Below are 26188 nucleotides of genomic sequence, written 5' to 3'. Positions count from 1 at the left end.
TTCCTGAAATTGTTTCATTTATTGTCATAGCCTTTGGAATAAGCTATATACACTATATAATTGTGTACCTCTGAGATCAGGGAGAGCAGATCGTTTAACTCCTGTTTGATGCTAATATTCAAATGAGAACACTTAAAAGAAAATTTATTTAGAATAAATTCGTCTGCAGGGATGAGTTTAATGGAATGGAATTTTTTCAGAGGCTGAACAGACATTTTGGATATTGGATACTAACACTTGTTTAAGCTGGTAGAGAGCATAGGAAATAAAGTGTGCAGTTGAAGAAGAGTGCATTTGATTTGGAAGGCAAAACATGTACTGTCCAAAACTAAAACATCTTTTTCTCCATAAAGGGGACCCTCAAGAATGCTGAAGATGCTGTGTGTAAAATTAAGATCTTGATTACATTAAACCGATGTATTTTTTAAGCTGGCTAAAGTAAAGAGCAATTATGTTTAGAAGCCTTCTATAGTCTGTGCAAGGGCTGTTCAGTTAATGTGTATCATGAAATGTTCAGTTGCAGTCTGAGGATTGGGGACTACTTGGAAGAGATGGCATCCACCTGACCAAGTGGGACAAAAGCATCTTTGCTAACAGGCAGGCCAGTCTGGTGAGGAGAACTTTTAAGACAGGAACAACACAGGAGGGAGATGACAACCTGCAGTCACGTAAGGAGGCAGTGGACTGGGTTGGCCAGCAGCGGGTACAGGGTGATGTGAACTGAAGGGATCTTGCCGTCAACATAACGGGACTGAAAAGGACCTACTTCAAGTGTATGCACATAAATGATGAAGTGCCTATGGGACAGCATTATGTGGAACACTCCCATATGTCTTCTGGGAAATCAGCATGACTGGGTGCCTCTCTGAAGTGTCTGTAAGCTAATGTGTGCTATATAGGGACCAAATAAGAGGAATTAAAGGTCATATGCCATTACAGGGCTACGATCTCACTGGGGTCAGGGAGATGTGGTGGGTTAGCTCACGTGATAGGAGTGCAAGGGAAGCCTTGGGGTGGATCTTACCAGTGTGTGTAAATACCTGATGAGGGGGAGCAAAGAAGAGGGTGCCAGGCCCAGTGAAAGGACAAGACGCAATAAGCACCAATTGAAATACAAGAAATACCATTTAAAGAAAAAGCTTTTTTACTACAAGACTGATGGAACAGAGGAACAGTTTCCCCAGAGAAGTTGTTTAGTCTCCATCCTTGAAGATAGTCAAAACTAGACTGGACATGGTCAGTTAATATCCTGCACTAGTTGACTTTGTTTTGAGTGAGGATGCTAGACTGGATGATCTCCAGAGGTTTCTTCCTACCTCAGCCATTCTGTGTTTCTGTGAAAGCATGCCTGACCAGCTGGTTTTTTTCTTCCATGAGGCAAGTGGTGCTACAAGGGGGAGTCAGTGGATTTTGCATACCTTGACTTTAGCAAGGCCTTTAACCCAGCCTCCCATTGTGTCCTTGAAGCCAAACTGGTGAGGTATGTACTGAATAACTGGACAACAAGATGGGTGGAAAATTGGCTGGACTCCAAATGGAGTTATGGTTATTAGTGCAAAGTCTATTTGGTGGGTATTAATTAGGGAAGGGCCCCTCAGAGATCAGTACTGGGACCAGTACTATTTAATGTCTTCATTAGTGACTTGAATGATGGGATGGAGTGCAATTTAAGCAAGTTCGTGGGTGATCCAAAATTAGTGAGAATGGTCAGTATGTTGGAAGGCAGAGCTGCTATTCAGAGAGACCTTGGCAAGCCCAAGAAACGGGCTGACAGAAACTTCATGAAGTGGGAAGTCGTGCTTCTGGGATGGAATAACCCCAGCTGCAACAGTGCAGGCTGTGAGCGGGGCAAGTCAGAGGGTTGGACTGTGTGACATACAAGGAGAAGCTGAGAGAACTGGGTCTGCCCAGCCTCAAGAAGAGAAGGCAAAGAGGAGACACCTTATTGCTGTCTGCAAATAGCTCATCAGAAGCTATAGAGAAGCTGGAGCCAGACTTTGCTTGGAGGTGCACTGAGGTGGTGCATGAGGTAGTGGACGCAAGGTGGAACGTGGGAAATTCTGCCTGGATGTAAGAGTTTGATTTAGTTTTTTAAACCATGGGGGTGGCCAAACATTGTCACAGGTTGCCCAGAGATGTTGTGGAATCTCCATCCTTTGAGGTGTTCAAGATTTGACTTGACATGGCCCTGAGCAAGCTGATCTGATTAGACCTGATTAGAGCCATACACTGGACTAATTGATATCTGGAGGTCGCTTCAAATTTTTTTTCTGTAATTTTACAATTTACTAGGGTTGTGATTTCCATTTTTATTTGTAAATGTGAAATAGGGACATAAAAATGTATTTTACTTCATTTCAACTGGAGATTTATTTTAAGAGGTAGATCTCTTCCTTGAATTTTTTTTTATTTTTAAGCAAACTTCTTGCACTCTCTATAACATTCTACTCACTTTATTTCCTTCCTTAAATGTACTGCATTTCTGTTATCTGACTTCAGTACTACATTCACTCTGAGCACAAATTCTGTAAAGAATTTCCTTGAGGGAAGAGGGACTTAACATGATGATCTTTAACCTTCTAGATTTGGAGACTTGTGTGTGGGAGAACAATATGTCTTGATTTGAAAGATACATTCTGCAGCAGTCTGCTCATTTACAACTTTAGAATATTTGAAAGAAGATACGGCAGCAGAAAATTTTCAGTAAGTTCCAGTTAATTTTTTTTTTTAACAGAAACTGTTTTCTACACTGTTTAGTATCTTGTAGTCTTGGGTTAATGTTGCAGTTTTATTACTAACATTTTGTATAGAAATACATGTTAAAGGGTTTTAAAGAGAATTTGGTTTCCATAAATCTAAATTTATATTGAGAATATCTTGCAGTCAGTGGGTTACTCTAATTGAAGTTTGCAGCTGGATCAGTTGAAAGTTATCAGACCCATAGAATTTAATTTTGGTAACAAACCTAACTTCATTCTTCAGTATCTAGACATGTAGATCTGGAATTTATGTTGTGCTAAAGATTTTATTTGTCTTAATTGAACTAGTATAGTGGTTTTCTTGTTTTTTCTTTTATTTAGACATACATGAAAACCTTATTTTTAAACTGTTGAATTAATTAAAATTAAACTTTTTCTTTCCAGTCCTTTTTATTGGGTGCTTGGATGCTCTCAGCTTTGTTTGATCTTCTCCTTGTAGAAATCGCTCAATATATATTTGGCATCACCATCAACAGCTTGCCTTCTGGTTTGTAAGTAGCTCCTAATGGATTGATCATTTTAGATACAATTTCAAGGGATTATTTTGTGCACATTTTAATTTAAAAAAAAACTTTCTTCATGTAATCCTTCAAATTAAATTTAATCCTCTTTTGAACTACAGTGTAAAGGTTCTTGGCACAACTATTATGTTTTCAAACATTAATTTCCTAGTTGTAATCTGTAGTTAATTAATTTATAATGTACCTATATAATGATTACTTTCCATTCTGTTAGTCCCATTTCCACTGTCACCATGATTGAAACACAGCTTGCAGTGCAGAAATTATTGCTCTATTTGTTTTTGTTCAGTTAGGTAAATCTGAAAACTGAAATCAGGTTGGTGCTGATTTCTTTCTTAAATCACAAAGACAGCACAACTGTAATTCATGTCTTTATGTTCACTTTAAAATGCATATGCAGTTATATGCATTTCATACTGGTATTTCATATATTTGTGTTTCAAAAATTGAGCGCTAGAGCATGTTGTTCCATTTAGTGCTTGTATCTGAAGTTCTTAAAGCTATAAGGTATTTAGTGGTTCAGCTTCACATAACCTGTATTTGAGATTTCTGTTCTTAATAAGAGATGTACATGTTACAGTGGAACTGTAGAGCTTGCAGAGCCTTTGTGGTTAAGCTTCTGACAGTCGAGATGAGCCTCGTACAGACTTGAGTTTCCATGTGTCACACACTCTGAGGTAATAATAAAATCTCTTGGAGCGAGATTTTCAGTATCAAACACCATATTAGGCTTTTTTATTTCTACTTTTTTAGCGTGTCTCTTGAAAGCTGATTTAATAAGGAAGAAAAAGCATGTGTTTGACATAATTTTTTTGGTAGTGTGTGAGTATTCAAAAGGAGTTGAAAGCTTGGGTAGTTCTGCAGTTACTCATCATGTTTGCTACCTTCAAGTTTGTTGCTGGGACATAGGCTCCCAGTGTGTTTGGACACATTCAGTATTTTCATCTGTGTAAATAGATATTTTGTGCAAGAATAGGGTGTAACAAACCTGCACATCATACCCTATGGGTATGACTATTATACCTTTTGATGGTATTTTTATCCAGGACTTCAGAATATTGTCAGTTACAAAGGAATCTGCATCAAAGAAGTTTTTAGTTGAACGAAATATAAATGTTACCTACATATGCTTTCTCTTTAAGTCTTGCTAACATTGATCTTGAGAGAATTAAGCTAATTTTAGGATTGTGGGATATACAGTAGTTTCAGGAGCATTTGGCTGTGCGTATATAAAAAATTAATATATACATTGCATCATAATTCTTCAGTGTTGTCTGCTTTATTATACTAATAGTCACTTTTTATGTCTGACTATTCACAATCTTTGATATGACAAAAGCATCAGAAAGCTTAACACTGATACTAGGCTTTAGTTAATTTCAGATTTACAAAAGCTGTTGAGCAAATATAAAGAGATGCAATTATTATTCTGCTTCTCTCATATTTACAGTGCAACAAGTATATCTGTTACTTCTGGCTATAGAACATTCTTCAAAATGGTAGAATTCAGACAAAGAATCACTTGTTTACATTATCAAAGTCCCCTGACATTTTTTCTTTTTATATCATTTCACTGTTCATATTACTGAGTGACCTTACACTTCCAGTTCGAAAACTTTTCCTGCGCACGCTTCGAAGGTAATTGCGATAAAGGATTACACTGATGACTCTTGCCTGAAATTGTTTAGAAACAATGTAGTACAGTATAACGTCCAAGCATGTACTGAGATTCATGAGAAAGGTGGTAAAGGCTGCCCAGGGGTTGTAAGTTTTATCTTCATCTTGCAACATCAGGAAGGCGAAGCAAATGTGGAAGGGTACAAAGCAGACAAGTACTTGAGCAATCAGAGTAACTATAATTCTTATGGATCTCTCCTTGGCCTTAGGCTTCAGTTTGGAAGTCTTGCCGCGGATAAAATTGTAAATAATGACTAGGTAACACCCCATCATGATAAACAAGGGAATCAAAAAGAAAAAAATCAAGCGAGAAAAGTTCAATGTATTTACTTCCTTTAAATGGATGATATCAAGCATTTTCATGCAGGTGGTGAAATTAGAGGCTTTGTCTGGATCAGACTGTAAAAACAGCAATGGGGACGTTGTTACAAGGGTCATTATCCAGATTCCAGTGCAAGCCAGCACAGCTTTTTTTGTATTTTTTAGTTCTTTGACATGTTTGGGCTGGACAATAGCCATAAATCTGTCTACGCTTATAAAAGTGAGCAACCACAGAGCAATGGCTGGATAAAATATAGTGAAAGCACTGATAATTCGACAGAATGTATCTCCGAAAGGCCACATTTCTCTCCCATGGTAGATTATGCGAAAAGGCAAGGAAAATATAAAAATTATATCAAGTAATGCCACATTCATCATATATACAGTTATAGTTGTTCTCTTCTTGGTAGTGCAGCTGAAGACCCATAGTGCAGTGGCATTCACCAACAGTCCCACTGTGAATACAAAACTGTAGAAGACCAGTGATGCAATCCTGTATTCTTCAGGGTGGTGATTTCCAGGCATCATATTTTAATTGAATCTAGGAGTAGTTGTTGCACTCCATGAATACCCTAATGGATAGATAAAATATGAAAAGTTATACTCGCTCAAATAAAAACTTTTTTTTAAAAAAAAGATGATTGTTGTAGGACGGGGTTTAGCAATGAAAATGTGCTAGCTTTGTTGCTTTTTCTGACTACAAATAGATTACTGTGCTCTGAAGGAAGTACCTGTACTGTCAGACTTGTGAGAAACAGTATTTATAAGCGAGTTTTGAGTAAATATTTTTAATTACCTAAGAGATTTCTTATATAAGGAATCAAAAAGTCAAGATTGACCAGCTACGTTGAGTGTGCTTCAGCAGCTGATGATTAGATTGAAATAGCTGTAATTGAGGTAAGAGAGCTATTTTGGTGGATGACAAGCTGGACATGAGCCAGCAATGTGCGCTTGCAGCCCAGAAGGCCAGCCATATCCTGGGCTGCATCAAAAGCAACGTGGCCAGCAGGTGAAGGGAGGGGATCCTGTCCCTCTGCTCTGCTGAGACCTCACCTGGAGTCCTGCGTCCAGCTTTGGAACTCTCAGCACAGGAAAGACATGGACCTGTTGGAGTGGGTCCAGAGGAGGATCACAAAAATGCTCAGAGGGATGGAACACCTCTCCTGTGAGGACAGGCCGAGAGACTTGGGGTTGTTCCACCAGGAGGAGGAAGGGCTCCAGGGACACCTTCTTGCAGCCTTCCAGTACTTAAAGGGGGCTTCTAAGAAAGATGGGGAGAGGCTTTTTAGCAGGGCCTGTTGCAAAAGGACAAGGGGTAATGGTTTTAAACTAAAAGAGGGCAGATTTAGACTAGATCTAAGGAAGAAGTTTTTCATAATGAGGGTGGTAAAACACTGGCACAGGTTGCCCAGAGAGGTGGTAGATGCCCCAACCCTGGAAATATTCCAGGTCAGGTTGGACGGGGCTCTGAGCAACCTGATCTAGTTGAAGAAGTCTCTGCTCATTGCAGGGACGTTGGACTAGATGACCTTCCAACCCAAACTATTCTATAATTCTACAACTAAAACTATTTACGAAAAGTAGTAAGTGAGCATGACACATAGTGACAGTTGGATATGCAAAGTCAAGTATTGACTTTGCATTTTATCTGTACAGGAACTACTTAGCTCCCAAAAGAGTAGATGCATGCTGTTGCTCATAAAAGACACTAAAAAGCTATTTTAATAGCTACATAGCTTCTAATACAGTATTTGATCCCAGAGCATCAGAACCAACCACCTGACTTATGAATGAGATGAATAGGTTGATAAACTTCCTATTTAAAAAAAGTGTAAAGAAGATGGGAACCAGCACAGTCCCTGACCAGGGCCTGTGTGAACAGTATTTTTTTAGGGAGAAGATGCTGGCTGGTAGCCAGCTGCTCCAGAGCACAGTGCTTCTCTCAGCTTCTTGATGATAGGAGTTGGGCATCTGAAATATCATGTGGACTCAGCTGATGAGACCTGAAAGAGATTATCCCCTGGTTTACTCTGGAGCCGTTTGAGGATGGCAAACTTTACCTGGTGTTTGCATGGGTGCTTTGGTTAACCCGCATCCCCCCACTTTCCTGGCTTTTGCTGTGGTCACAGTTTCATGACGTTGCATGGGAGGGTTCCTCTTGTTTGACCTGTGGCAGCTTTGTGAAAAGGAGGAGGGGGAAAGAGTTAGTCATTTGTCTCATCTCTCCACTTGTGACAGACAGCCAAGTAACTTCTATAGTATCAGTTAGGCACCAAAACTGTTCTCAAGAGCAGAAGAGTGCATAGCTCCTGTGTGTTTTACCTCCAAAAATGGACAATGCATTTAAAAAAAGCTTATTGTAACTGCTCATCTGGTTAATGCTTTCAGTGTAATGTTACCAGGTACTTTTTTCAGTGGTATAGGAATACATAGTGGATTGAACCAGTGTTTATTAATCTAGCATCCTGGTTTGACACCGGCAAATATCAGCTGCTTTTGAGAAGAGTGTCCATGGAGTAACTAACTTAAGTATGACCTATTAAATCTTTCTTCAGGTTAGTTTCTGCCTTGAAATGTGTAGTTTGTACTTCTGATTTTCCTACAGTTCTCCAGTTTACAGATCTAAAAAAAAATTATGTATACAAATATGTAGCCCTAAACTTTTGTCTCAAAGATTTTTTTTTAGCTGTACAACAAACAGGTGTGTTTTCTGATCAGATGAGGTCGTTAGAAAACGTAACAGAACGTATTTTTTGTATGTGAAAAGGTATGCGTACAATACTGACCAAAAAGAGTTTTGGAGGGCATGTGTATGAATGCCTTTAAAATACCTCATTGTGTGAAGAACACTGAAAATACAAAAATTAAAGAGTGATAGCAGACCTTATTGAAAGGTAGATGGCATATGCTTGGCAGAAAATTTTTGTAGCACATGCTTGTAGCACAGTTGAAATATTATCACAGAATCACAGAATCATTAAGGTTGGAAAAGACCTTTAAGATCATCAAGTCCAACCATCAACCCAACACCACCATGCCCACTAAACCATGTCCTGAAGCGCCACGTCTACATGTTTTTTGAATACTTCTAGTGATGGTGACTCCACCATCTGGCATACTGTCCCATTTTCATTACTGTTGCATAAAATTGTCCAAATATTGCTTAATGCAGCCCACCCTGGCACATTTTAAGTGTTTTTTTCTCTTTTGTTCTGTTTTTTTCTCTCTTGCTAGTGGTTGTGTATGACATAGTGCATGACTACCTATCTCAGGATCCTGGCTGATTTAGCAGGTGAATAGGAGTAGTAATGTGTAGGATAAGTAGAAGAATTCACTTTTTATAGATGAATGTCAATAAACAGCATGGGTTTTGGTTTTGGTTTTGCTTTTCTCTCCTTTGCACTTGCAGCAACTGTAACCATTTCTGGTCAGGTCCTGTTTCTGAAATAACCAGCAGGCTGGTGTTGATGGGAAGAGAGGAAACGGAATCTGATGTGAGCTTCTAGCAGGAAAACCCGTGGTTCCATGCCTTGTTTGCTGGTTATTTCAAGTTTGTGCCAATTTTGAGATATATCAAAGAATGGACCTACTGTAACAAAAAGGGGTTTTTTTTTGTTTAGGTGTTGAAGACACTGTTTCCAAACTTTGTGCGTTTAAATGCATGTCAGTGTTATAATTAGGCGTTTCTCCTAAATTTAATTTTTAAAAATCTAAAATTTAACATTTATGTAGGAAAGAAATAGTGAGATTTTTAAAAAGCGTGTAGTTACCTATCTGCATTTATACATGAATGCAGATGGTCTGCTTTTTCATCAGTACTTATCTGCATGGAGTTCAGGTTGGTATCTCCCAGGTCAGCCCAAGTAGATCTTGGTGCCTCTGAGTGGATGGTTTTGCCCTAGTTGCCATTTTTCATAATGGGAACACTTACTGATATTGATTAAAGTGCTTGCATAAGAGCCCCTGGAGTAATTTGTTTTCTGGATGTCTGTCTGTGTTAATTCTGAATGATTACTCTGATGTTGGTCTGAATGTTTTATCAATCTGTTTTAATTTAATGACAGCCAAGGTCCTGAATGTCTGATGTGAATTGATAAGCCCATCTAGGTGCTTTGTACGAGAACAAAGACTTTCAGAACAAAACCAGAATTAAATCTTTTCCTCCAGATTCTTACTGTGAGTTAGGCAACAGTGACTTCTTTTAAAGGATTGTGTGTGTATCTCTCTTCCCAAGCACCTTTTTTTTTCTTTGGCTGTCCCTTGCATTTGCTCACATTTCCCTGAGGAGGACGTGACTTTCAGTGAAGCACAGAAAGACCAAGCAACAAGATCTTCTCCTGGTTTTAGTTTAATGAAAACAAACATTTTTCCTTTAGTGATAATGTACTTACCAATGCTCTTAGTTATTGCATATTTTTTAATTTATTATTAAAATTCTAAACAATTTATGGTATTTATGGTACTATGCTTTTACAAATGCAATCGTTTTGCTTTAAGTGTTATTTATAGAATGCTGCTGATACTTTGAAAGTGCATTAAAGAATTCAATTTCTTTTCATTAGTTCTAGAATAAATGCCCGTGTTCAGCTTCTGAAGAAAGAAGTCTGTCTTAGCAACATACATAAACATCCAAGTTACTTTGTTAGTGTAGCAAAATGGATTGTTACTCACTTTTTGTGCACTACAAAGTTTTTTCAGAGATGCTCCTTTCATAGCCCCAAATCTGTAGAAGGTTTAGACTTCCTCTTCTCTGCTCAGCTTCACTTAGCTGAAATAGCTCCTCTTTGCAGGCAGGAAACGATGACGCAATCTAGCTTGTTCTGACCTTTTATTGGTCATACTTAAAAGTATCTTGCTAATATTTCATGTACATGTGGTGTCTATGAACTGATATTTCTAGTACCTTTGAACTGGCAAGCTTTTATAGTATTTCCAATGTGGTCAAACTGGTCTGTTGTGCTATATATCTTTTTAAAATACATTTTTAAATGTTTGTGGTATAATGAAAGCCTATTTTTGACTGACGTTTACATGCAAAGGTATCTGCAAGAATATGCATCTTGGTTATGCAAAAGTTTCTAATACGCACGATGTAAATGTATTTTCTGTAGAGTGTAGCCTAGTTTTTGTGGAAATCCCCGTTGTATTTATATTGCCTAGGGTAGTAGTCAGTCTGAAAGTGACAAAAACTTGCAACATTTGAAATGAGAAGTGTGATTCACTTGAATACACAGCTTCATTTTTGCCTGTACATACCGTGTTTTACTAACACAACAACGTTTCTATATTTTATTTGCTGTCTAAAATAATAACATGCCTATTTAAGAGCTTTGCAGAAAAATTCTGTATGAAGAGAAGTTTTAGCTTTTATTAAAATGGAGGAAAATCACTGAACTCTGTCACTGCAACAGGTGTCTTTGGTGGGATGAGAGTATTCACAAAGGCTAATAAGTAAAGACAATTAATTTCCTACCTTTTCTCTTTGTCAACTCAAAGATCCGACCTTTGAAAGAGCCATCAGAGATCATTCCAAATTCCTTGTAGAGCACTTGCTAGTTCCAGGTCTTTGATTATCAGTCTTGGGGACATTGAAACACACTACAGAGAGTTTGTAACCTCATGGCCTTCATTTTTTCCCCCCAATGAAGCAAAAAGAGGTATGTGTTGAGGAAGGGAACAGTAATGTTTCAGTCTCCTCCTGGCATGCAGTCAAGAATTTGCCAGGGTGTGCATGTGGTGCCCAAAGCAACAAAGTCCTGCAGTTCAGATGTAGCCAGAATCAGGTTTGTTTCCGGGGACATCTTTCTTCACTGACTGCAAAAGGAGCGTAGGTAAATGATCTTCACTTAGTGCTAAGATAACTTTTGTGGAAAATACCCTCTCTACTGGAGTCACGTAATTTATCTCAGCTGAATGGGTTTGTGGCAGTGTGTAGGTGTTTGCATAGGTCAGTGTGGTGGGTGCAGTAATCACAGGGAGGGACCTGGGTATGGTTTTCAGTGTGTAAATTAATAAATTTGGTCTTTCCTGTTCAGGTGAACTAATACCAAACTTAATTTTTGTGATCATTCCAAAGGCCTCTGAAATGCAATGAGCTGCAAATCCTACCCAGACCATCCTATAGAAATATAAATCTGTTAAAAAGTTCTCAGTATTTTAGGATTAAGGAGTATCTTAAAAGGACTAACCGGCATTGGAAATTCTTCAGTGGCTTTAACATTAGCAAAACAGCTCTGGAGCATGTTCCAGCAGGATGAGTCACTCATACTGTTTCAAGTTTAGTGAAAGCTCATTGAAGTTCAGTGACATATATATTTTTAAAGGGTTTAAAAAAGAGTGTGTGGCTCCTGGAAGAGAATAGGCTTTTGAACTCTCCTAGGCAAGAGTGCTTTATTTTGGGAAAAATAATGTACAGAAGTCCCTTCCAACCTGAACTGTGCTACGAACGTACTGAAACAGGCAAGTTGGATAGACAGTGCCCGCCTTAGCTAAAGAGGGATTACACAAGTAATTCTGGATTTGGCTGGAAACCCCGCGGATGTTGAGGCTGGGATCAGAAAAGCTGTGTGCAGTGAACTGCCTCTTGGCTTGCTGTCTTTTTTGGGAGAGGGTCAGAAGGGCGAGGTTTTCTAGCTGTGTCTCTTTTTGTCTGAAGAGGGTGGCTGACATCTTGACCCTACAGGGGAGGTCATACCTTGTGGGGGCGGCTGGAATCAAGTAGCAGTTTACGCAGGTGGATGACAGCAGCCCGGTGGAGTTTACTGGCACGGTAGCCGTCCAGCTGGTTTGCCATAGCGTACACAGGTCAGTCTTGTGTTCTGCTTTCACTCAGGCTTTGCACAGGCTGCCTGGTGGAGAAGAGGCAGCCAAACAGCTGTGCTGCTGACAGGCCTTCCCCCTGCGCGTGGAGGGGCTGCTCTGTCTGGCAGCGGTGCGCTCAGAAGAGGTGTTCGCGCTACCAGCAGGCATGTGCTAATTCTTGTTGAGGTGCTCAGGCTGGCTGCAGCTGCAGAGTGATAAACATTTGGACGTGAACACGCCAGTGAAAAGTTGCACTAACTGTGGTTTGTGAGAGGTGGTGGGCTGCTCTGCTGTGCTGCATTCCCCCGGTGCTTCGGTTTCTGTTGTAGGAAACACCTGACTCTATTTTTATTTTCTTTTCCTTCTTCTGTACTGTTTTATCAGCTAGAGATGAGTGTTTTGCACTGGTTTCGCTCAGATGGGTGAGTACTTCCACTGCTCCAACTTTTACTGAAATAAATGCTCAGTGTCCTCCAAGGCCTTTTTTTGCTATTCTGAAGTTCAGGGAGTAAACAAGATCATTTTAGTGGCGTAATGTTGTGTTAAAGGCGTTTTTGAGTAGTTAAAAGCTAAGCCAATGTACTTCATGTCTGAGAATAAGGCAGAATGCACATGTGGTCTGTCACGGTGCCTTCACTAACTGGCGGTAAGGCTTAGCCAAAACGCACTCGGTATTTTGCAACAAGGTGAAGGTGCAGCACTGAAGGGATTGTCTTCATCCTGTTGCTTTTGCAGGAGTAAAGTACTGCTAGGTCTTTCTTTTTCAGTAGTTTAGTCACGTACAGAAAAGTATGTTTTGCCTGTCCACTTACTGTGTAGCATCAGCTTTGTCCAGCTGATACAGAGAAGTTCTGCATGCAGAGGGGCAGAAGGATCACCCTCCGGTTCAGTTTGGTAAGGAATGGGCTTAAGCTTGTGTTCTCTTTCTCCTTCTGAACTCTCCATCGTTTGGACCTATTGAAAAGAAAGAACTGAAGCTTCTTGCACAGTCCAGTGCACCAGCGGTGCAGGAAGCAACTCTCCCATGTGTCAGTTTAACTTAGCGGCTTGCTGTTGTGGGCAAGTTCACAGACGGTTTTGGGTTACTGTTCTCAACCTTGGTGAAATTATGCTTCATTTTATATTCCCATATTGTGTTGTACCATAGTGAAGTTTTAAGAATAAACTACTGGTTAAAAGTTGTCATGGCACTGAATGCATAAACTTAAATTGCAACTGCTTCCACACACAATTGTGTGTTACTCAGAGACCGCGTCATGGCATAGCTGTCTCCCCTCTCCCACTCCTCAACCTGCGAGTGAGTATAAATGCTGTGTGTAGCAGAGATTAAGGAATGGGAAACAGAGCTGCTTAAGAGGACTGCAGCCTAGTTTGCTGTGCCTGACATGTCCTAATTACTGTCACATTTTGCTTTCTCTTCTGTGTTTTGCTAGAATTTGGCATGGTTTGAAGAAGGAGTTCCTGATTTCTTTCTTAAAAAAAAAAATCAATAATGAAATTCACATTCCATGTTTCTCCTGGGTTTGTTGTTTTTCTTTTCTCCTTCCTTCTCTTGTATAGCCAGGACACACCCTGTGTCTCTAAAGACCCTAAAAATATACAGTGCATCTGGCCTGCAGTTCATCTGTTCAGCCTTTGAAGAAGCAATACTTCAAAAATGAATTGACATGAAAGTTACATCTCTAAGGTGTCTGAGAGTGGGGTAGTGGACTAGAGACGGTGGTTTGTTATGCAGCAGCAACCTCAGAATGTATGTCGAATATTAGCTCATGGCAAATGCCAACACAGCTCCCTGCTTGTTGATGAACCCACACAGCCTTTGGCAGATTTCTTAAAATGTTGTGTCTGTGTTCTGCTTTCCACCTGTGTTCTGTTGTGTTGGGAAGCAGCCTTTTATTTCCCAAAAAGTCCAGATTTCTCATGACAAATATTTCATAGTTGTTTAAAACCTGCATGAATACTCAGCTTTTTTCTTTTCTCTTTTAAATCTGTATGCATTGTCGGGAGCTATGCAATGAGTGAGTCGTTCCAGTTTGGAAGTGTCTAGGAGAGCTTTTTCAAATACTCTTTCTGTACTAAGTATGTGTTATTTTTACTATTAAACTGCTCTTAAAAGTCTCAGATGCGTAGGAGTACTGTTCTCAAACTTGATACGCCTCCCAGGGATCAAGTTAATGTTTTAAGAGAAGTATCTTTATTGGGAGCTGCTTATACTCAGATTCTTTTGATGAAATCCATTGCAGAAGTAGGGAAAATGATTTTGACTCCTCCAGAATTTGGAGCTTGGACAACTTCTGCTCAGTTACTAGCCTGAGTATATGTAATCAGAAATTAAATAATTAGAAACTCCTAAATACGCTTTAGCATGCTGGTGAAGTGTTTAATCAAAATTACCTGAAGTGAGAGTGAGCTGTGCAAGTATTTGAATTAGAATAAGCGCTGTCCTTTAAATTCAAGGGCACCTTGCTGCGTGTCACATTCCTGTGCATGGTGCCCAGCCCCGGCAGGTAGCTTGCTTTGATGCAGTGCCAGTCTTCTAATGCTGTTCTGCCCGTGCCACCTGTCTGTGGCACAGACTAACAAACACAATAGTGTGTCGAGGTTGTGAAGCTCAGTGTGCTGCGGTGGAGGTGGGCTGACTGGAGAGGGAACGTTCAAGATGGTAAAGGGGCTGGCATTACCCAGGCCGGGACAAAGCAGCTCAATTCCTGCCACAAAGCAGTGAATCTGGTTAGTCAGGATCTCTGCAGCGCAGGGCTGCTTGGTGCGTAGGCTCAGCACTGTCCTCGGAGGGAAACGGAGGAGATGTTGAGTGTGAGTATGCTCAGTGCACCTGAACGCTGGGACAAAGCCAGCTGATGCTGTGAGCTGGCAAAGACAAACAGCAGAGCTGGCTGCCAGCAGATGATTTCAGAGAAGTCACTGTCTTTGCAGGTACAGAGCTGGGTCCTGTCAGAGGACTCTCTACTTTCTGACCAACTATTCAACTACAAATATATGTATCTATTTAAATATACATATATATATAAAAAAAATATATAATATATATATTTTACACACACACATGCATTTTAAAGGGAAGGAGCTGAAAATCATGAGCTTTATCATGACAAGAAGCCTAGCCGAATAAGGCAGGGAGTAGATTTGAATTTCAATACTTTAAGCAGCAGTCTTCCTCATGTAGACATTGTTGATAAAGGTGGCTTTAAGAGAGGACAGGCCAGTGAAGTTCAGCTGGGATTTGTGTACTTCGTATTCTCTGCCTCTTTCATCCTTTGCCTCCAAGTCATACTGGCTGTCAATGCATTTTTATTTTTGTCCTAGAACATCTGGGACATTGCTTTCGTTTGCTTGTAACTGAGCTCTGTGCTCTGTGGTGACATGGGCCACCAAATTCATAGCAGTTACCCAAACAGCAGAAATGAGCAGGAGTGCAAAGCTTGTTTTGAACAAGATGCAGCAGAGGAAGAAAGGGTGGTAAAGGTGGCGGGATGTTGGACATCTCTGTATTCCTCCTTCTTTCTTATTTGACATCATACAGAGGTAACCATAAGAACTATACCAGCAGCCCATGGCTCACAGTGCTCATTATTGTCTAGATAATACAGTTTATTTTCAAGATGATGGGGCCTAAACTGTCACAGTTATTGGGCGAGTGCTTGGTGTTGTATCTTTCAGTAGTGATCGTGGATCTGGCTTCTCTTTACTGCCAGGCAGTTCCTGGCCCAATGCTTATATTGCCCAGTGCTAAGTTCTCTGACATTTGAAAATGGGTCTTAGCTTCCAGTAAGAAAGAGTTTTGCGAGACGCATTTTGATGTCTGGTGTGTTGAAGATTAATTACTGCATCAATGCTGCCATCTACTGATCTCTAGCTAGCAAAGCACAGATCCTTGGAATAGCAGAAAACAGGTATAACATGGTCATTCATATAAAGGTCATATAAAGATATATCTGCACTACTTAGTCAGTTGTGCAGGAAAACTGATTATGAAAAGTGAAAACTGCTTTGACTCCCCCATGGAAGGGAGGTACCGCATGGTGTGGAAGCTTTGATCGTTCCTGTAGTTGTAGAACTGCAAATTCTGTTGTCCCTTGAAGAGTCACATTTCATACAGGTCTCCCACTTGCATTTCTTTTCAAACAGTAAGATACAAATCTGAGATTGAGTTGTAAGTGAAGACTTCCTTACTGTGTGTAGTCTGAATTTACCCTGGAAAAGTGAAGAATTAGAAGACACCTAAAGGGCGAAGGAGAAGGACTGGAAACAACATTTGCCATTCTTCTTCTGGCTTTATTATATAACACAAGGACAAAAGCTAAAATTAAAAATTAAACAACCCTGTGTTTTTAAAGCCACCCACCTCCCGATTTTGTTGTGTTCTATTTATCTGATATGTCTCTATCAAAATAAGACACAATAGCAACCACTTTCTTAACATAGCATGTCATTTTTCTGAAGGCGTGGGTGTTTGCATTCTAAAGGTTTTATGATTAAATTATTTCATTAAAATAAACAATGCCTTCTTTCCTATGTGGGAATAGGGGGCTTCCTTCTTAGCTTACTAGTTGACCCTTGAAGATTATTTTCAGTCTACATTGGGATGATCAACTCTAAGAAAACCAGCTTTTCTTTCTGTCTTTACTGGCAGCTTGTGTTTTTTTCCTCCCTTCTCTTCCTCTTTCGGGAAGTAGCAACACCTTGTTTGTTCCTTATGTTCAACCATAGTAAAGGAAGACAGGGATGTGGAAGTCCCTTTGGAATTTAAAAGGAAATCCTGCATCTAATTGTAGACGTCTGTGCCAAACAATTCTGTACAAATGATAATTTTGGCTATTGTTTGCAAATTGGCTTACTGTCCGTGGTGCCCCATGTTACTTGATCTGAAGGAAAACAATCCTGAAGCAGTCATTACATCCTAGAAACATCAGTTGTCTCCTATCTGTAGAAGTTCTGCTATGAGCATGGATTGCTACAAGATTTTTGTTTTAAGGATCTGGTACCCTTTCTACAAGGGATAAAATATCCCCCTCCATCACAGAATGAACCGCCTTCATTCCAATGATGGTCTACGTGTCTGTCTTCCCTCTCCTCATATTTGTAGGGCAGAGAACTATTTTATTGGAGGTGGAGAGGAGGAAGAAAAATGGATTAATAATTCTTCAAAGCAGTTGAAGATGTTATTAGTATGAGGAGATACTGTGTCTGTCATGTCTTTTTGCAAAATGAAGAGTATATGATTGCTCTCTTAGGACAAAGAGGAGGAGTGTAATTGAATAACCTCTCAAAGGAGGTCTCGCAGTGACTGATGCTTTGAAGAAACTTCTCTTGATTTACCAAAGCAATGGACAGAGGTTGATTCAGTAAGTTCAGTGGTTTTCGGAAAAGGCACAGTTGTATGATTGAGACTTTAAAAAACAAATAGACATGAGACAGAAGACAGTGTGTATAGTTAGTAAGAAAACTAACACAGTTGCTTCACTAAAGAATTAACACATTAGCATATCTCTATGAGTTATAACTCTATCTCCCAGAGTTAAAGGACTTCACAGACTTTCTGTATAAATAACAAGATTTTTTGGTGTGACTTTTTTTAAAATTTCCTCTTTGCTTTCATTTTATGCTTACTGAATACTCTCTCCTTTTGCTTAGTCATCACTTTGCTTCAGTCACCTTGGTCTGTATTTGTGAAAAAGGGTTATATGGTGGTCTTAAAGGGGAAGTATTTTTTGCAAAGAAATCACTTCTCTGCTACAGCTTTTCTATTTTGTTTCTGTTTTATCATGAACAAGCTAAACAATTTCCTGCCAGCAACTTGGGCCTTAGAATACTTACAAAGCTGTCTTTGGAAAAAGAAAAGATGAACTATGGCCGTGGATCAAGAGAAGATGTGAATGGTGTCTTAACAAAGAAAACCCAAAGTGTGGGAAGCGTCTTAATTTTCAAATATTGTGAAGTAAGCCAAACTGTGACTAAGATGAACATTAAAACCTTTCTTTACTAGTCCTTAGCCTTTGAAGACATGTTATGATGTCCTTCACAATGTACAAATTATAATGTGGTAAGTTATGAGAAGAGATTTGGGTTTTTTCTTTTTTTTTAACCAAGAATTCAAAAGTAGTTTGAAAAATGGCTCAGCCAAAACATAATGTATAATATTTACTGTAGAAGAGGTCTGAGGGGTAGCCAATTAGTAGACTGTTCTACAGAATTGCACTCAAAATCTTGAATAGCGGATATATGTGTCACATTTCAGTAGTTAGTTCAAACTTACTGTCTCTACCATGAAAATAGGTCATAATAAATGAGGCAAAAATAGCTTACATGCTTTGCAACATAGGTCATCATAAATTGCCATCTGCTCTGCTCTTCCCAACCTTTACACTAAATACAGATCCTGATAAAAGATCATCATTTAGTGCATAAGTCAGTGGTGAGCTGGGAGTGAGGACCCTCTTCAGCCCATCACATAATGGGGTGTGCCCTTGGGTTGCCTAGGTGTGGATTGGGTGATGTGCGTGATATATGGGATCAGGAGGGTGGAGAGAAGTGAGGTTTCTGTGCTGGAACATGGGAACGCGTAGCACGGTTGGGGATTGGATGTTAGAACTGGTAGGAAAGGCTGAGGCTGTCATTCACCTGTGGTGCTCACCTCTCCATCCCCAGCACAGACAGTTGTCATGTAATCAAACTTGTCCATGCAAATGGTTCTGGGAGGCTAATGGTACCCTGCTCTTCTCTCTGCCCTTCCTTTACACTAGAAACGTGAAACAGGTGAAGTTATGCGAGCCATAAGTTCAGGTAGAACTTGCACACTTTGAAAATAAGATATTTCTCACGTGAAGTAAGAATGGTTACGAAACTAATCATGTTCAAAAGCAAGTGAAATGATAACTCTTTGAATTCAGGTGCGTAACGTACCAGGGTCCTGGATCACTGCTGATCAAATGTGTTTTCTCTAAGGCAAGAAGTTTGCAGAATGAAAATGTATATATTAGATACAGAGTTAAAAGCCAATTCCCATTACAAGTTGGACCATTCCCAATATAAGGTTCCACTTTTGAAGTTGTATGTGTCTCAAGGGCCTCTTGAAGTAAGTGCCTATCTTAATGAAGTTGCCCACTCTTCTTGATTCAGTAGAGTGGCTCACAAATGGCAGCTTACCAGAATAAGCATCGAGATCCTTAACAACTGCTAGGCAGCTCTTCAGATTCATAAAGATAATAAAAGGCTCAGATGACCCTCGTAGAAACATGAGTTTGGATGCTTCCAGGCTATACCTGTCCAGACTTGGAGGGCACTTTACTCAGGCTGGGATATATGCCCCCATGTCCCTCTGGACTGGTGTAGCTTCAGTGAGCCACTTGAGAGTTTGTCCATACATGATGCTTTACTCACTGCTTGCTTTGCACATAGGCATGGTTTGGGAGGGTGTACAGTGGTGGTAAGACACCCACCCACAGGATTTTAGCCATCCAACTATTATGAGGTATGTAGTCACAGATTTCTATTACCTAAACCAGGAACCTTCTCTGGTATCTTTGGAGGGACAGAGACCCTGTGTCTTGAGTTTCCCTGTCTGTGTCCCAGACATGCAACAACTTCAGGCTAGGTGGCCTAGGTTAGCCTTTTGTCTGTCAAGTCTGAACTTATCCAAAGAGTCATTGCTGACACTACCATGGTGTATTACGCAGACATGGAGGGTGACACATCAATCTTGCTGTGGTTAGGGATGTTGATCATTTGGTGGAACTTACTTTACTTATTGACAAATTATTGGGTGGGATTTTGAGTCAGATGTGTCACCAGCAGGAAATCTGAGATGATTTCTCAGAGCTATTTTAAAAAATGTTTTCCTCTGTTCAGGAGCCAGTCAGACATGAGGCCACCTTTTGCAGTTTTCTGATGATACAGAGAGATTGGACAGGATGCAGATGAGTTAGTTGTGGTGGCATCACCCCATCTGAGAGGCAACTTTCATTCAAGATTGTCTCAGCTAACCATGCAGTCATCCCACATCTGCTTTTTTGCTTTTTGTCATTGCTTTCCCGCCTGGGGATAGCCTTTGGGATTGGTAAAGCACATCCACTAAACCCTGTAAGAAACAGTCAGTCAAGAAGAAGCACTTATTCTCTTGTGAACTGATCTTCCCTGTGGCGTGAGACAAAATAAATACCTTTCTGTGTTTTAAAACTTTTGCTAATTTTTTTTACATTTTTACTTATGCGTCTTGTGCACATAAGAATATAAAATCTGAGGTACACTCAGCAGTAATCTCTGTGCTTTTCTCTGGACAACTTTTCTGTCACTTGTCACCATGAGTTTTATCAAGGGCTTGATGAGAGAGGTAGTTTTGTTTGGTTGGTTTCCTTTTCCATAATGGGATGTTAATTTGGTGCTGTCTTTCCTCACACTATGCTCTTTGATCCTGTGGTCACCATCTCTTTTCACCTTTTGATGAAGATAGTGGTTTGGTAGCTGTGTGCTCTGCCAGAAGTGTGAAAGAAGATTCAAGCCCATGTGGCTGAAGCAATGTAACATCCTGTGCTTTCCCTCTTTTCAAGATTCTTCTCAGAATTCATCCCAGATTCCTACGTCACTTGTCAGAAAATCAGCCTGCTGGTGTTTCATCTAAACCCTCATATTTCTAGAACTGAGGCTTCTCTGTATCTCCTGGCCATCAAAAACACTTTCTATTTTTTTTTTTTCTATTTATAAAGGTCATTCAGGAGTGTTTCTTGCTCCTTCAGTGCACTAACTGTCTCTGTACAAACTCTCGTAGTGAACAGCTAGGGGTAAACACCAGGCATCAACCCCAGTGTCCACAGTGGAATCATTAAGGAATGCTTCCACTCCAGAAATAAAAATTGGAGCTTTATTTATACCTTAGTGCTTTGGCTACGGGCCTGAGACAGCATTTGCAGTAGCTGTTGTGCAGTGTGATCTCTCTTATGCTGAGCACTACCTTCCTTGTTCGAGTAACTTCTTTGGGCTGCAGTTAACAGAGGTGAGTGTTTGCAGTAATCCCAGTGAATGTTCATACAAAAATTCATTCAGAGGAGAAGAAGGACTACTTGCTTGTAACTGGAGATTGAATGTGTTATCTATATGCATACCGCCATCTTCTTGTCTACTTTTGAACCCCTTCTTTGTGCTGGAAGTGTGAGATGGGCAAACGGGAAAGACAGGGTGTGCGTCACTCCTTCCACACTATGTTCAACCAACAAGGGGAGTAGGCAGTCAGGAGTCCACCTTACTGGTATTCTTAAGCTAAAGGTCTTTGCCCTTAAGTGCTTAAATTACGCACTTTCAGACTATGAATGATTTATCCCATGCCAAAAAAACTATTGGGTCAAATATGTGCACCAGTAAACTCAATTAAAGTAACTTCTGCTCAACATAGTAGTGATTGTGAAAAGCGAGTAAAGAGAAAAGGGACAGGATGAGAAAATGCGACGTAGTGTATTTAGACTCCTGAGGGAACTATGAAGATCTTAACATGTGGGGCAGAACAGACAAAATAATGGGAGACGAAAAAATACTCTTTAAGAAATGCAAAGGGGCAATCAGTGTAAGGAAACCTGAGGCACCGTTGGCTGAACTGAGGGCTCTGACTCGTGTTCGTCCGATGGAAGGAGCTGGGCTAGTTCAAAACGCAAACATGGCTTACCCAGCTGTGTAAGCCAGAGCCTTGTAAAGGAGGCAGCAAGGACAAACGTGTGACTTTGCTTTACCTGCTGAAGGTGCAGTTTTGTAGCAGGGCTGAGCCTGTTGAAGCGTAGGCTGCTGCTTTACGGAGCAAGTGCCTGGCCCCAGCCTGTACTTTCCTATCTACCCCTGCAGTGCCAGTCATGTGACTTCCTACGGGCAGTGGTTATAGAGAGATGAAATAATGTTTAAAAACCCAAACATGTGTACATAATTATTCTTGCAGGGATCATTTGCCACTGGCTTACGTTCCTAAACCCCTGAGCAGGTGGATGAATGCCAGCACAAGAGCGAGGAAAGCAATGGGAGCACGTCGCTGGAAGGCGGAACGGGGACTTCCTCCTTCCGTTACCCTGTACCGCAAGATTCGCAGTCGATTGCTTCAGCCCAGGTTCGGGTGCTTGAGGTTAAGGCGTGCATTGCTGTAGAGTCAGTGACCTCTGCCAGAGGAGTCGGGCAGCTGGGGCAGAAGACCGTAAACTGGAAACGGAGGTTCTCCACGGTTTATCACACCAAGCCCTGCTTTTAATAATTCTAAGAAAGAGACCAAAAAGTCATTATCAGCCAAAACCTCTGCCCTCTACAAAACCTGTGCCATCTGAGATATCAGACTATAATAATAAATGCATAATCAGCTGTTTCTTAACTGCAGTTAGGATTTGCTGAGGATTTTGAGGGTGTTTTTGAAATGGGGCAATGCTCCATTTTCACAATAATTAGGACACTTACCTCTGCATTGCAGTTGGGACATGAAGTCTATCTGCTATTGCACCTCTCAGATAGGCACACATGCGTGCACACAAAATACACAGTTGGGTAACGTTACTTAAGATGACGAAAGCAGTGGGAGGTAGTTTGACAAAAAGTGTTACCAGTGGTTGAATGCATCTGGAAGCAAGGTGGCACACCTTGGAAAGGGCTTCCCTCAGATGAGCTGCCCCTTTCAAGTTCAGAGTACTGAGTGGCACTTGCAATTGCAGGCTGTCACCACTTTCACTGTTTTTAATTGCTTTTATAACTGGAAAGTACCAAGCATGTAATTATTACAGATCTGTGAACTAAGTGTAATTATTCAGATTGGAAATTTGTTTTTATTTAAGGGGAGAGAAACTGGTCTGCCCTGCAGCAGTATTAATCTCTGCAGTCAGTATTCTGTAAACAGCTTAGGGAGGGAAACATTACATGTGTCTTTGCCAACTTGGCTAATATTGCCGACTGTCTTAAGCCTTTTTAAAGATAAATGAGCTGTAATTGGATTTCTGTACTGGATGATTTTAAAAAAGGGCTATTAGAAGAAGCAGTAAATGTTACGATGAAACTCCACAATAGGCATATTATTATGAGATGTTGCATCTCTCTGAGTGATTTAGCATTTGTCTGTCAGAATCAGGGTAGCCGATTAGAGAGAAACATGCTTTGATTTGGCAATTCCCATTATTCTTATTATGTGTGAGGAAACAGAAAAGATAATGAAGTTTGGGTTGAGTTGGTGGGGGGGAGGTGATGCTACAAAGAATTACTTTGTACCAACATTCTGAACTTTTAAAAATTAAATTGAAAGAAGAGGAAAGATAAATTGAGTACTATCATTTATATTTCTACAAAACTTTAAAAAATAAAACAGACACTATTTTTGTTTTCAATAATACACTTTTTAAAAATAAAATAATTTAAAATTTCAATCAGAAATTGTTTCTCCATACAGCCAGTTTCTCTAGGAGGGCGGGAGGTATTAAGAGTGGAAAACATTTGTTTCAGTAGGATTTTAACCACTCTGTTGATAATCTTTGCTTCTTGCCTGTTGCAAAATATGAAAAAGTTAAAACTGACCCAAATGGGGAGAGCAAATTGTGATGTTGCCCACAGTATTTCATTTGCTTGGTGTTGTTACCAAAGGCCAACAAGTGTTTTTGGGGAAGCACAGATAAGAATACTCAAATAGTAAAATCTAAGTTTTCTAATTAAGGGATATTTTTATCTCATCAGTTTGTTTTGAACAAATAAAACACAAGATCATTTAGCTTCTGAGGCATTTGTGGTTTTGTTGACACTAGTATTTAAGCTTTTATGTATGAATCATAAAAAATGTTTACCTATTTTTCCCAAGTTCATGCAGCATGAATTGGTTGTTATATTTTTGCATGTTCATTGCCATCCTAAACACCCTAAAAGGTGGGATTTTTTCCAAATCCATATTTTAATTCCTTTTTTTCTTATAACTGCTGCTTAATTAGAGCTTTTCTCAGAGGGAGCACTGCTTGATTCTCTCTCACAGATTTTAGGACAGCTCAGTGTTATGTTCTCCATAACTAGTAATTTGCTTGCATTTTTTTTCTTTATTATTCTCTGCAAAGCCTTGTCATCAGTTTGTCCACTTTCATTCTGCTCATAAAAAAAGTCATTAGTTTAAGATTTTTAACTTAGTCACTTTGGTCTTTTTGATTTGAATGAATACTTTATCTTTTTGTAAAAAAAGGATTATGACTCATCTTTTATCCTACTGGTGTTGGCGATTGGAAGAGTCATAAATAAAATACTAAGTCTTTTGCACCAAGGAGAGGACAGTTCTTTCTGGATCCCAATAAGAAAGGTACAACCACTTGCAAGGCAGGTAACTGTTCATTAATAGCCCAGCAAAGCCGATAGCAAGTTAGGAAATCTTACCTCTCTTTCCAATGCTGGGAGCCCCGAGATGTTACAGCATTGGCTGGACCTCTGGTCAGGGACAGCACACAGCGCAGATCCCATCCATGGTAAGGTTCACCAGCTGTGAGATAGCTAGTATTCCTCCAGGGTCTTGCTCACAGTACAGATTCATCAATCACTGACAGAATCAAGCTGGGAGGGAGGACTCAGCTATTAAGACTCCCTTGGACGATATGCTCTCTGGTTACTTTCATTAATTATTATACTCTCATTAATAAAGCTGTAGTCCCAGAACTGTTGCATATAATAATTCACCTGAATGAGACAATATACTATATGTATACTTAAGATTAAATGTGCATTGACTACGCATTGAGTAATTATGTGTTGACTGTGCATACATTTATTAATTATACTATTGATTAGATACCCCTTGATTAAGTAGCGGTCACATAGTATCTATGGTACAGAGGCATACACCTCAATTAGTGGTTATGTGGATCACTAACTCTTCACAGAATAGTCATCTACCATTGGCTACTACAGCAGATAAACAAATCATTATTGATAAAGTTACTCCTGCAATTGCAAACATTTTGGTTCAAAATACTGCTATTTTCTGATTTCTTGTGGATCAAAGTATTGCTGCTCTCAGCAAAGGTCACTTAACTAAAGTAAAATTTCCTTTATAGTTCTGAAGTGCTTTGCAATTGGTGCCTCTTGCTGGTACGCCTTGCCATTCTTTCCCTGCCACTTGGCCATTGCTGTCATCATCCTGTGTGTGGAAGAGTCCTGTTGTGAGCTGTTGAGTTACATTGTCAGATGAGATGAAGTATAAATCATAGTTCTTACTTGCTTAGTCCTTTTTTTTGAGATGCGAAGTTGGATAAAGCTGTGAAAGAGAGTAGCAAAAACTTCTGCCACCAACGTGTCTGTGGCCAGTGAGGTGCACTTGTTTCCTGTTTTTGTTTGTGACTAGAAAGTGGCACCTTGTGAAAAAGCATTAGAATCAGATTTCTGAGAAGTAATTTCAGAATTCAAGCTCCATCTTTATGTCTTACTAACCGTATCTGTTTTGACAGAGGATGTAAATTAACCAGTAAAGATTGCTTAGACTTAGAAGAACTGATTAAAACATTAAAGGTGAATACTACTCTTTTTTTTCCTTCTTTTTGAGTTGTGAGGACCTTGTCTAGGCCATATGACAATGAGACTTCATCTGTAGTTAAAATATGTTACGGTACTAACTCTTTATTGATATCTGTTCCAAAAATCTTTTTTATGGACATTTTAAAATTACAATTCTGATCATTAATCATTTAATTTCATTATGAATTTGCAAGTTGTAGCACAAGAAGCACTGCAAAGGGATATATGTTGGCAGTGGTGCTTGACTGCTTGAATAGAGATGCTGAGCTGTACAGTAAGTGCCTCCACAGCACCAGCAGCCATGCTATTAGGAAGGCAGGACCGTAGCCAGGGGAATTAATTTTTCCAAGTTCAGCTTCCACATGCAGTGGAGGAAATGTAATGAGACCTCTTACGGAGGCAGTAAAATCAGTTCAGACAACAGGGGGCATTTCCCTAACCCTAGGCTCTCCATCTGTGGTGGTCCTCGGCTAGTTGCTCTCAGCCATGAGCTTGGCCTCTGTAGGTTTACCTAGCTGTGGATGGCTCTCCCTGCAGTCCTGGGTATGGAGGGACTCCTCATGGCCAAGGGCATGGGACGCAGGTGCTAGCTGAATGGGTGCAACG

At 40.0% G+C, this 26188-nt stretch overlaps 2 protein-coding genes across 2 annotated transcripts in view; one reads left to right on the top strand and one right to left on the bottom strand.

Annotated features, from left to right (window-relative positions):
- UBAC2 (UBA domain containing 2) overlaps positions 1–26188 on the top strand; it is a gene marked incomplete at both ends in the record, with an annotated part of 97975 nt that overhangs the window by 11479 nt on the left and 60308 nt on the right. Inside the window, 2 exons of the mRNA XM_082006429.1 lie at positions 2584–2703; positions 3144–3250. Of these exons, the coding sequence (XP_081862555.1) occupies positions 2584–2703; positions 3144–3250 (227 nt within the window). The remainder of the gene's footprint in view (positions 1–2583; positions 2704–3143; positions 3251–26188) is intronic.
- On the bottom strand, positions 4841–5806 carry GPR18 (G protein-coupled receptor 18; the record flags this gene model as incomplete). Its single annotated transcript, XM_082014084.1, has 1 exon — positions 4841–5806. The coding sequence occupies one exon, from the start codon at positions 5804–5806 to the stop codon at positions 4841–4843; it is 966 nt and encodes a 321-aa protein (XP_081870210.1).

The sequence above is a fragment of the Phaethon aethereus genome (genome assembly GCF_964289735.1).
Source record: "Phaethon aethereus genome assembly, chromosome: 1".
Classification (NCBI taxonomy): Eukaryota; Metazoa; Chordata; class Aves; order Phaethontiformes; family Phaethontidae; genus Phaethon; species Phaethon aethereus.
Note: the sequence above shows the minus strand (reverse complement) of the source record. Positions and strands in the feature narration are given on the sequence as shown.